Source organism: Dasypus novemcinctus, chromosome 7 (genome assembly GCF_030445035.2).
Source record: "Dasypus novemcinctus isolate mDasNov1 chromosome 7, mDasNov1.1.hap2, whole genome shotgun sequence".
In the NCBI taxonomy this organism is placed as follows: domain Eukaryota; kingdom Metazoa; phylum Chordata; class Mammalia; order Cingulata; family Dasypodidae; genus Dasypus; species Dasypus novemcinctus.
In genome coordinates, this window is record NC_080679.1 from 60391816 (window position 1) to 60404621 (window position 12806).

At 36.2% G+C, this 12806-nt stretch overlaps 1 protein-coding gene across 1 annotated transcript in view; it reads right to left on the reverse strand.

Annotated features, from left to right (window-relative positions):
* Positions 1-3595: 3595 nt before the first annotated feature.
* Positions 3596-12806, reverse strand: part of ZC3H15 (zinc finger CCCH-type containing 15) — a 30421-nt gene continuing 21210 nt past the window's right edge. The window contains exons 3-10 of the mRNA XM_004477036.4: positions 11765-11876; positions 10965-11117; positions 10441-10532; positions 8942-9124; positions 7469-7615; positions 7200-7301; positions 6173-6296; positions 3596-4407 (exon numbers count right to left, since the gene is read on the reverse strand). Of these exons, the coding sequence (XP_004477093.1) occupies positions 4217-4407; positions 6173-6296; positions 7200-7301; positions 7469-7615; positions 8942-9124; positions 10441-10532; positions 10965-11117; positions 11765-11876 (1104 nt within the window). The 3' untranslated portion in view covers positions 3596-4216. The remainder of the gene's footprint in view (positions 4408-6172; positions 6297-7199; positions 7302-7468; positions 7616-8941; positions 9125-10440; positions 10533-10964; positions 11118-11764; positions 11877-12806) is intronic.

The window sequence follows — 12806 nt, forward strand, 5'->3', positions numbered from 1 at the left end:
GAAAGGACAAGTGAGTTTATATGGCTCCAAAAAAGAGTCAGGAGGTCATCAGGGGGTGATGCTTATGCATGCCTCAGCAGGGTACCAGAGACAGCCAAGGTAGATGGAAACCCAGGTGCTGGTTCTCCTGAGGGCTGCAGCGATCCACAGGTTATATGGTCAAGGCAGATGGCTATGGAGTTCAGGGCCAAGTCAGTTGGCCCTACTTTGGAGTTTGTGTTCCTGAGTGTGATGGAGCTGGACTCAGATATAACCTTTCTACACATGCCTCTTCTGGCACTTTTACAGGACCTGTGGTTGGCGTTTGGGTTGGTGTATACTCAGGAGACCTGAATCTCTGAACCGTCCATGTGACAGCCAGGCCCTGGGCCTCAGCAGACTTGCAGCTCCTACCCTCTGGTTTCTTGGACTTCCCTAGCCAGCTAACAGGGAGGTGAAGAGGGTCAACCACCACACCAGGGAGCCAAGAGTGCCTACAGCTGCAAGCAGGAGAATTGCATCCATCATCCATGTGGAATCTAAACCCCTCTTGATGTAGAGGGGGACTGGACATAGCCATCCCAGGTAAACAAGATGGAAGAACAGAGTATGGATTAGAGTGGACTTACTTGTGTTCTGCTGGGGAACTACTGTGATTAGTAAGGGAAGAAACTGTAGTAGTGATGTGGAGAGGGTGGCCACTGTGGTTGCTGATGGTTGGGAGACGGAAGAAGAGATATGGTTTGGGGGAATTTTCAGGATTTGGAGTTGTCCTAAGTGGTGCTGCAGGGACAGATGCTGGACTTTGTGTGGTCCACTGGGTAGACTGGGGGAGAGTGCGGACTACAATGTGAACCACTGTCCATGTGCTGCAGCAGTTCTCCAGAATGTATTCGCCAGGTGCAGTGGATGTGCCACAATGATGGAAGAGTTTGTTGTTGTGGGAGGGGTGGGGGGGTATATGGGGACCTCATATTTTTTTTAATGTAATATTTAAAAAAAAATAAAGAAGAAAAAAAAGCAATTCATTGTCCTAAATTACAGCATGAAGTTAACTAGACAGAGCTACAGAAGTTAAGTCCTGTTGTTTACATCCCCTAAGAACCAGTAAAATTTATACATACAACTGAAAACCACATCAGTTGAGAGAAATTTATGTCTCTGAGGACCAAGTATAGTAAAATAATCACCTCTGCTTAAAAAATGTCAATAACATTTTCAAAGTAAATATTATTATACAATTATTCAGATGTTGCCAAATTCTAGTTTAAGGTTCAAATATTGTAGGGGGGTCTAGCAGTTTCCAGCTTTGTCATTTTCATTGAGAAAAAAAGTGCTGTTTTTTTTTCTTTATTCAGAGAACACTGTTATCACCAATAGGATATGTGCTCTTAAGCAAAGGACAAAACCCCTAAAACAAAATTTGGTAATCCATTCTCTCATCTGGTGTTCTCTAAAACACAGCCAATGAAGGATGTACCTGAGTTCATAAATTATGAACACAGTTTTAAGTACCTGAACTATTAGAACAGTATGTATATATGTATGTGTGTGTGTATATTGTTTTAGCAGATTTAATTTTGCATTTTCATTTCTCAGAGTAAATTTTTTTTTTTGAGGTACTGGGGCTGGAGATTGAACCCAGAATTTCTATGTGGGAAGCCAGTGCTCAATCACTGAGCTACACTGGCACCCCGTAAGTTGCTTTTTTCATTTGTGTGTTTTATTTTTAGGAGGTACTGGAGATGGAACCTGGGATCTCCCATGTGGGAAGCAGGTGCTCAACTACTTGAGCTATTTGAGCTACAGGTGCTCCCCTAAAATGGTTTTGCATTCTCTGAGCATATATTGCCTTTATAATGGAAGAAACCTAAAGGCAAGATAGATGAGGACCATCCTAGAATTAATGATGTGTAGCTATCAGAAATTACCTTCACACTGAAACATTGAAAAATAAAGGACTGGTTAGAGCTTATAAAAAGGTTTAAGCTCTTCAAATTATTTTTAAAATGTTTCCCTATTAGATAATGGAATAAATAACCTTTAAACTTTTTCATAACAAGAATAGGACAGGGCAGTGGATGTAGCTCAAGTGGTTGAGCACCTGCTTCACATGTGGGAGGCCTCAGGTTCAGTCCCCAGTGACTCCTAAAAAAAACCAAAAACAAACAACAAGCAAACAAACAAAAAAACCAATTCAGATGTGGCTAAGTGGTTAAGTGGCGGCTTCCTGCATATGAGGTCTTGAGTTCAATCCCTGGCTCCAGTACCTAAAAGAAAAATGGGAGAAACCCTTTCTGGAAACAAACTCTAAAACACAAAGCAGTTTTTTAAAGACACACTGGAGATGGGAAGTAACTGACTATAAATTTGGGTCATGATGCTCTACACTGGAAAGAAGTCAATTATAGTATGGACAGCCAGAAAGTCAATTTCTGTACCAACTCTGATATTTTATATGATTTAAAAAGTTTTCTTAGTTTTTCAGTTCAGAAGCACTTGAGAAATCATTTAGTCTAATCTGTATGCAAAGAAACTAAGATACAAATATTTAAAAATCATATATTGGGAAGCAGATGTGGCTTAGGCAGTTGGGGGCCTACCTCCCCCACATGAGAGGTCCTGGGTTTGGTTTCTGGTGCCTCCGAAAGACAAGCAAGACAGCAAGCTGACATGACAGGCTGGAGTGGTGAGCTGACCCAACAAGCGATGTAACTAACAAACACAACAAGGAAATACAATGAGAGACACAACGAGCAGGAAGTGGAGGTGGCTCAAGCCACTGGTTGCCTCCCTCCCACATGGGAGGGTCTAGGGTTCATTCCCAGTGCCTCCTGAGAAAAAGATTAGCACACAACACACACACACACACACCCACACCCACACCCACAGCAGACAGCAAGTGCAAACAACGGGGTTGGGGTAAAGTGGGGGAGCGGGGAAGAAGGGAAACAAATCTTTAAAAAAAAATCATTTAACTTATCTGAGGCAGAGATGAGATGATGGCCCATATCTTAGTTGCCTTAAAATCCCTTTATATTTGCAAATAACAAAAAAGTACTGTTTTAATTAAAAAACATATATACTTAATGTAAAAATTTATTATAAAAAGGTATGAGTACTAAATATGTCATTAGCAAATCATGCCCCCTTTAAACCTGTTATCACCAGAGTATTTCAGGGGATTTCAGCTCCAAAGGCACTCAACACAGTTTTTTGGTGAATTTGTTCACATTCTTTAAAGCAGAGTAATAAAACGTCAGTAGGAACCACTGTAATACCATGGAACTCAATGATTCTTAAGCAGTATCTAATTAAGTTGTAGGTGATATTTAATTAGGTATACAACCTACTGATTAAAAAACTACCCTTTCATATACCATCACCCATAGTCTACTCTGGAGGCTAAGTGATTACTGTTATAAACTCAGAGTAGTACTGTTAATATTCCTCATGGTTCTGTAATAAAGATTAAGAGGGGGAAAAAAAAAAAGATTAAGAGAACCCTTCAAGTGTCTGTGCCTTCAACTATAGCAGATATTTAATTAAAATCCTGAAAACTAGTATTAAGAAGTTTTCACAGAAAAACTAAAAAAAAAAAAAAAAAAGGTCCATATTTGGTTTTTCATGTATGATGGTCTTTATTTACAACTTTATTGGCAAAAAGGAAGAGGGAAAAGTTTAAAACAGTTTAACACAGGGCATTGCAGCTTTCCTGTCAAATTAAAGTTCCATTTTACATGTCCATTTGACTGTCCAAAGATAAACAACACTGAATCTGCATATGCAGTTTCCTTTATGAAGTACAGTGCTTGTATTTTATGCAGTCTGCTTAATATACAAATACAAGGAAATCAAATCACTCATTAAAAACTGCAGTAAATGAAGAATATTTAAAGTGTAAGTTTATGTTGTTCCTGGTAATAACACATGTTGAATGAAAATCAAAATTGAAAATGCAGTTACACTTCCCACTTGAGTGGACAGTTACAACAATCATTTTCCTGCAATGAACATTATGTTTCAATTTATCATAAACTACTCTGAACTTACATGAGATGTAGTCAAAGTCAGAAGAGAAGATGTAGGGAGAATATTCCTTTTATGGAGAAGCATATGCCCTCCAGAATCAGCATGGGAAATAAACATCCTGCTGTAGAATTCTAGGTGGAAAAAATTAATGTAGTCAATTTTAACTCATGTAAAGCTGACAATTTTTTCATTGACTTGTTTGGTGTCATTCTTCTAAATCAAGAGTGTTTAATTCTTCTTCTAGTTCATCCAAATCTTCTCCAGTAAAAAGATTTTCATCAACAGGAACAGCATCAATGGCTCCATTTTCCTGTCCCTCTCCTTCGTTGTCCTCTTCCAAATCACTTCTTTCACCATTTTCAGCCCTACCGCCAGAAGCTTCACTTAATTTGTTTTCTAAAAATAAAAACGGAAATCAGTAAGACCCAGAGAGAAAATGCTATTCTATTAGTCAACTGACTGCCACCCTCTCTTTTCCTCTTTCCATGAAAGCTTTCCCTGGGATTATCCCAGCAAGTACAGATCTTTCTTTTTCTAAGCTTATTGGTAGCAATTATTTATACCTACTACATAATATTATTTTTTAAAATTTATGACTATTTGCCATAATATTTGCTTTTAATGGTTTATACATTACTTGAGGGCAAGATCTATCTTCTACAACGTTGTGCTCCCTACATGACCTAGCAATTAGGTTTTTTAAACGAACTTCAGCAGAATATTTTGTTGGAATAAAAGGCTTATGACATAAGCAGCTACTCAGCTTTTGTTTTTGCAAACAGTAGTAAAATCACATGAGTTGTAATACTATAAATGAGTGTGAACCCAGAAACTTTTCCTGTTATCAAACTGTAAGAAAACAACCCAGGCCTAGGCAGTGACATTTCCTTACAGTGTTTAGATGACTTAGAAAACTAAAATGCTGCCTTTTCTTGTTCAAGGACACCAATATTTACTCGAAAATAATTTTTAACAATCTTTTTTGATTTTAGCTATTTCAAACTTCTCTGGAAACAAACTCTGCAGGATTATAAACTATGAAGTTTTTGCAATTGTGCCTACTGTCACCAGAGCCCATTTCTAAAAGGAGCAAATCTGCCTGCAGACCAGTTTGAGACAACGGACCTACAGCATTCTCAAATCTCAGGAGAGTTTTTCAAGTTATAACTTGTGTCCTTTTATTGTAAAAATAAGGTTTAGTCTTCTCTCTCAACTTCTGCCATGATTGCTAGTCTTTCTGCCTCATTTTCCTCCCTAAACAGCTATGTCAAACTTTTCATGCCCCTCTTCAAAGCTCTCAAGGCACAATTAGACATTAATTAGATCGACAATCCTTATCTCCAAATATATCTACAGCCAACGTTTTCTCTATTCTCACACTTAAATGAGTTCATCTTCAAACTTCAAGACCTTGCTCTTATAACTAATCTCTCATCTTCAATTTCTTCTTCTCCATATCCTTTCCCTCTGGTCTCCCTTACCCTAAAAAGCCCTTCCCAGGACTATGTATCTTTGTCAAACAAAGTTCTTAAAGTGGACTGTACTCATTTCTCATATCATTGCAGTTCCTACGAAAACTGGAACCTTATTCCTACAAATTCTTTCCTTAATTGCAACTTAAGAACCATCCCCAATTCTTATCCTACTTGATTTTTCTCATATTTGTTTTCTAATTTTTCTGACTGCCTCAGTGTCTTTCCCAGTACTTTCTTCTTTTGCCTTTTGTAAAACACTGATGCTCACAGGGATGCTCTCATTCTATGCACTGTACCTGGATAAGTCCATTTACTTTCAGGTGCCAATACAGAAGGCTTTCAAATCTTTTCCTCCTAAGAATATCTACATAGTGTCTAGATAAATATCACTTTGATAACCCCCCAATCTCAAACTCTTGAAGTTGCAAATGGAATTCACTAGTGGTATCTCCAAACTCATTTCTGTTCCCTTCTAGTTTCAGTTAATGGTTTCAATATCCACCCAGTCACCCATTTTTACAGCCTCCATTGTTCACTACTACCTTTATATATGGCCATTATATGTTACCATATATATATGTTTCCAGTCTAGTACCTCGTTAAGTATTTAAGTTTGCAACTCCTGGCCTAACCCCCTTTAGAAAGCTTCCTAGATCTTAGAATTATGCAAAATTTAACATACTTACCATCTTTTTCTGAAATATATGTGCTGAATCTTTCAAGACTGGCTACAGTAATACCTGTCTCATCAACATCTCTTGGAATGTAGAGGCTTAAATCTATGTCATTCACACTCACATAATCATCAACCTTAACATACAGAAAGGACAGTTGTTACAAATAAGAACAGTTTTCACAAATTATCTGCTTTTTATCCCTGGAATTTACTTAATGGAACAAAATTATTTTTAATGCCAAGGGAAAAGAAATGATTAACTATTGTCAAATTGCATTAATTTTTTTCAACTTTTTTTGGGGAAAAATATAGTAATACCAGGTTTCACATTTCTTTCTTTGAAATCACATTTTTAGATCAAGAGCATGACAGCCACATTCTGCTTTCCTGAGCTGGTTTTGTTTTGCTTGCTTTTTTTTTTCCAGGAGGCACTAAGAACCAAACCCAGGACCTCCCATGTGGGAGGAGGGTAATCAACAGCTTGAGCCACATCTGCTCCCTGATATTCTCTTTTAACTCAAAGATAGAGACAAATTTTATGATAACCACACAAACAAATAACACTAAGCTATCTGCTATTTCTATGTTCACCCAGGACCAAATGATGAAGCTGTTGTCTCATAATTCCTACTCTGTACTTTTTAGGGTCCCTCTCCCATGATTGGTTTTTCAGTGTAAAATATTAAACAAAGCCCTCCCTGCCCCTCCCCCGCCAGCTTTTCCTTTGATGAGGGGGATACAAGCACATACTTAAAAGAGCTAATACGTATAGCACTCAACTATATACAAGGTGCTATTCTAAGTTATTTATTTGTATTAAGTTATTTAATTTTCACAAGCACGCTAAGACATAGGGATTATCATTATTTCCATATTACAGAGAGGGTGGAGGCCTACTCTGTAAGTAACTTCCATGGCTGAAGTCAGGAACTGAACTAAGGCAGTCTGTGTCAGAGTGGATGCTCTTAGTCATGCTGCTCTAATGTCTCTTTCAGAAAATCAACACGAGGAGATGAGGTGCCAAAGCTTCCTCCTACCTCATCACCACCTGATCCCTGAATATAACGGGTGTCATCTGCTTCCTCATCATCATCATCAACCAGTTCAGGACGAAATTCAAACACTTCACGACCACTGATCTATTTAGACACACAAATATATCAATTAGAACAAAATTCAAACATTTGGCTTTAAACACACACATTATTAAAGGCTAAAGTCTTTAATAATGGGAGTTAAAAGCGAAAGAATGGAATTTAAAGTGAAGAAAGAATAAAGAACATAGCTGGGTAAGATTGGGACATACCACTAGTGCTTTCCCTGCTTTGAAATCTGCTTTTCTTCTTTCCATATCTTGCTCAAATTTATCAATCTTTTCTTGTCTTTTCCTTTTCTTCCATGCAAGAAAAGATTCTAGAGTGATTTTGGTAACATTTGGACCTAGGGCAGAACGCTAGAGAAATAAAGAGATAAAAAGTCACCTATAATAGTATTTAATAACAGCTTTCCCTAAATGCCAATTATTTAAACCCTTGCCTGTGCCTATGCTGAAGACATTAAGTTTGGAATAATCAAATCTATTTTACACTATGTAGCAATGAGCGAAACTAGTGAGCAGAGACACAAACATTTCTAAACACAGTAAAATATATTATTTTGAGCTAAAATTGTTTCCAAAATTGAAGGGAAGTAAAACTTGTTTTGAAAGATTAGTTTTTAAATGAGCCAATTGCTGGGGGAAAAAATTCCAATATTCAAATTTCACGCATGTGCCTCAGGAGATGAGAAAAAAACCCAAACAACAAAAAAACCCCACCACCTGCTCCTTAAAGCCAATATAATTTCAGATAATAAATGTACAGAAAAATAGTATTTGCTGAACCCATCCAAGGTACTAAGTGTAAAGTGCTTTATATATATGCTATTACACTGATTTCTCAAAACAAGTAACAGACGGAAAATTTAAGAAATTCACCAGTGTTAACAGTCAAGAGGTGAAGAACTAGTATTCAAACAATCCCCTAACTACCAAACTCTAAAGTCTACATTTTCTATTATTTTATATTGTCTCCAATGTGAGACACCCAAAAATATGTGTATTTAAGAACAAATTTATGTATCTATATCTCAACATTAGGCATTTCCAACATATGCAGATTATTCAAGATGAGGCAAATATTTCAAATATTATAGCCCTAAATCTAATATTTCCAATAGTCTCAACATTCTCATGTTACCTACAACAGTAATACATGTACTAACTCAGTAATCCTATCTTTTAACTCAAACAATAAAAGGCTCTTTTGTGTTGAGTCAGAAATAAGGAGCTGACGATCATCTCCCATCAGACTCCTTCCCTTCTATGAGCAGTGTTTTGAGTCTGCAATGATAACATATAAATGAAAACCTAGACTGTGTCCTTCCATAACTATGTTAGTGTTTAGTGAAATGGTAAAGGAAAAGATCTACATCTAAGAACTAAGTAAACATTTTACTAAATCAATATACTAGTAATCAATTTTAAAGATACAATTTATTGGATAAGCCAATAGCTAAGTACTTGGTTTCATAATTCTAAAATTAACGTCATGACTGGACAGTATTTATGGTTAGGTTTATATTTTAGACATATTAAGAATAATTATAGAAAAAGTAAGGCTACTCTGGGAAAAGGTCACATTGTTTCCCTTCCATAACAAAATACTATTGCCCCCAAGTGGTAAACATCAGAATTTCACAATAAATACTTTTTTTTTAAATGGTAGAAAATACTAGTTACCTCTCTTTCAATTAGATCTTCTAATGAAATTTCATCTTCTTTCTCCTCTTTCTTTTTATCTTTTTTCAACACAAATCCAGGAGGAAGTGCATGACGATACATGCAAGTATCGCCCCCTCCAGGGCACACCCAAAACCAACCATACTTGTTGTTTTCAATAGCTTCAAGGAAGTGCTTGCACACCTAGAGAGACAACAATATTCACAAGTAGTGGCTCAGTGTAGTCCATTTCAAAGGTAACTAACTGCTTAAATATATATGGAACAAGTACATTCTTATCCACATCTTTGGCCAAACCACTTAAGTATAGAGCACCTGTATGCACAAAAATGAAAAAAAAAAAAAAAACCCATTAAACATTAATCTTAAAATCCCAATGTGATGGCAAATTCCCTTTAGAGAGATTCATATAAATTTTCTGAAATTCAGACATTGTTTTAATTCTGAATTATACCAAAAGGATTTGCTTTAGCATAGCTTCTGTAAATGTAATCCAAAAATCTGATTTTTAAGAGACAATACAAATGACTATAAAAAATAAAACCAACAATTTTGTTTTTGTTTGCCCTTTCCTAAATACCAATCGCATGCAGTAATGATTAAACTATTTGAATGGCCTGACACTACAGGCAATCTCTTACAGCCAAAGCCTCAAAGGAGCAAGGTGCAAAAGGAACACAAAGGCCTTTCAAAACCTGAATGGGTGCCAGAAAGCAATTGCATGAAAGCCTCAGGTATAAGCTTTGCAAATAAGGAGAAAATTAATAAACAACTTTCTTCTCCCCAAAATACAGAAAAGAGGTAATTGAACCCAGTATTTAGAATTTTCCAGCACAGCATGTAGTTTTCAGTGCTCAACTACAAATAGGTAAGTATGTGGACATGAATTTAGGATAAAAAAATAAGGCCCCAATTCTTTTTTTTTTAAGGAGGTACCGGGGATTGAATTCCGGACCTCGTACATGGGAAACAGGTACTCAACCACTGAGCTCAACCCACTTCCTCGACACCAATTCTTAAAAAGCATATTTTCTGGAACACTGGAGCCAATGCCTACCAAAAATTCATTTTGGAATTCAAATGTAACAATACTTTTCCCCTTGTGATTTCAAGTCTCTCTTACTATTAAACAGAATCAACTACTGAGTCGGTTAATATCACAGGTCTCTGTTAATTTTGCACAATTAAAAAAAGGGGAAGAATTCTAATCTAAGTGAATGTGATTACTCATCCTTGAAAAAGTTAAGTTACCTCAGAAAGTGGAGTTTAAAGGACTTCTGTCCTTTGAAGTAAGATCTTCAAAGGCTATTTTTTTTAAAAGAATCGACTTTTGCTAAAACTTAAACTCCTGCACATCTTCCAAAAATAAAGTTCAATGTACCTTATCTTTACTAAAAATTTCCTAATAATTTAAAGAATAATCCAATAGAAATTAGCAGCAAATACCTTGCCACTCCCTAATGATAATGACAGCAACTCAATTCAAGAAAAGGACATACTATTTGAGTTTTTGGTTTTTTCTTTTCCGCCTCACCGTGCTTCTTGTTCACTACTTCTTCCAGCTTTTTCTCATCCCAATTATCCATGGTATCTAAATTAAAAAGAGATATGAAGATTAAATACTACAATTTCATCTACCAAAACATACTGCAACATCTTCAACAGTTAGGAATACTAGAAAGTCTCATGACCTAACACATCTGTCTTTAAAACACCAAAGGTAGGATCAAACAGTGTTGTGAGATTACTTTTCTGAGCTTCCTAAGTAGTATAGGCAGATGAGAAGGAGTACCAGAGGAAGGGTGACAAACAAATGAGGAATAAATCACTGGTTTGTAAGCATCTTCATTTACTTAAAGAACTTAATGTGGTAAAATCACATTTTGTGAAAAACAAACCCATTTAATTATGTTTTCAAACACAGTCCTACTAAGATTAAAATGTTCTTCAAGCTATTAATAATATCTTAACAAACCAAAAGTAATAACCATTTATTTTTAAGAAAACATTTTTTTAAAAGTACCTTTCTCAAGTTCTTCATCTCTTGCATCAATGTAAACACTTCGTTTTTCACATTTTCTCTCCAGAGTCAAGTCATGAGAAAACTTACACTTATCTCCTTTAGTACACTGCCCTTGCTTGAAAAATGCACATACTACAGATTTGGGATCTGCACCTAGGTCAAATGGCATATGAGTTCGGTATTACAAAATGCAAGTACAGCTTGTATTTGGGAAATAATTACTTTTGGTTAACTTATTTTCCACTTACTGATGAGAGAGGAGTAGTAAGACATTTCTTTTAGATTTTTTCTAGAGCATTTTATATCTGTCTTTGTTTCTTTTGTTTTTATATAAAAAAAAACAGGCTGGGATGGGAAGCCAAACTCACTGTAGGTTATTTCATAGCCACTTTTGGAAAGTTAGAGTCAATGAGGGAGGCAGAAGAGAAGCAAATACAAATGGAAGTACACTTCAAAAAGTTTTTCACAATAGTTTATACAACTAAAGTTTTGTCTTGGCTACTACCAAATACAGACTGAATATTACAAAGGAACTAGCAGATTTTTAAATCCTTAATTTTGCCCTAAGTGTGAGGGCCAATGGTTGGAGTCATTATTTATACCATGACAAACCGTGCACACATATATAGGAATCCTAAGAAGGTGGTTGGTCATAGATAATTTTGAGAAAGGGAGTACTATTTTCAGAGCAGACACAATGAACTGATTTATGATCTGAAGAAAATAAACATCACAACAAATTAAGAGTTTTTAACATGAATTACATTTGATAAAAACAACATCTGTTAAGTTTAGCTTACCTTTACTTATTTTTTGAGCAGCAACTACAGGTTTGAACAGTTCATTTAGTTCTTGCAATTCTTTCTTCTTGTCATCTTTCTTCAATTTCTTTTCAGCTTCACTTTGTGCTACCTGTAATATCCCCAAGTTTAAAATATAAATTTATTAATAGAACAAAAGAGCTTTCCCTATATAGTAAAATACATATAACCACTAACATAAGAGATATTTAAATATTTATATGTATAAAGTCCTTACCTCTTTTAACAGTGCTACAATGGCCTTACAGTTTAAATTATGTTGAGGCTAAATCTAATCTTGTATGGTTTTTTCGTCTATAAATGTTACCAACTCTAGTAAAAGTATATTTAAAATTTTACTGCAGTAAGTATTAAGCATTTGCTCAGCATTTTTTAGTAAGTGGTTTTCAACTGGAGTATTCCTCCTGTGAAAACAACCCATACCTCTAGAAATGTGTGGTGCATTTTGAGAATTGGAGAAGCAACAATTCTAAAATGTGCAATTCCATACAATAAGGGATTGTACCACCCAAAAATACCATAGTGTCCTTGCAGAAAAACAGTAGGGCAGGTCAATGCAGGAGATTTAAAACAAAAAACAAAGAAGAAAAAAAGATAGGACATGTAATATAATTCCAGGCACATGATTTACATACCTAATTATGATTCATCCAAACATTAATACATCAGGTCCTACGTTAGATGGCAGAGAATACAAAGATAAAAAAACAATGATACTTATTTAAAGTTCAGAATCTAGTGGGAAGACAGATGTGTCAACATGAGGTGCACAGCCTCTCTTTGGCTACCTCAGGTATACTGGTAGCACAGTGTGCCACAGGAAGGGATGGCCACAGGGAAAGGCCCCTGCAGGTATGAAAGCAGGCTTGGAGCTAATGGGAGGAGGGCTGACGCAAACTCCACGTGGGCACATTCCTTTGGCTCCACTGACTCCTTTCGTGAGGGAGAGGCATGGCTGGAGGAGAAACAGAGTAGGGTTATCTTTTAAAGTGAAGGGCCTAGGGCAGGGTAACTCTAGTCT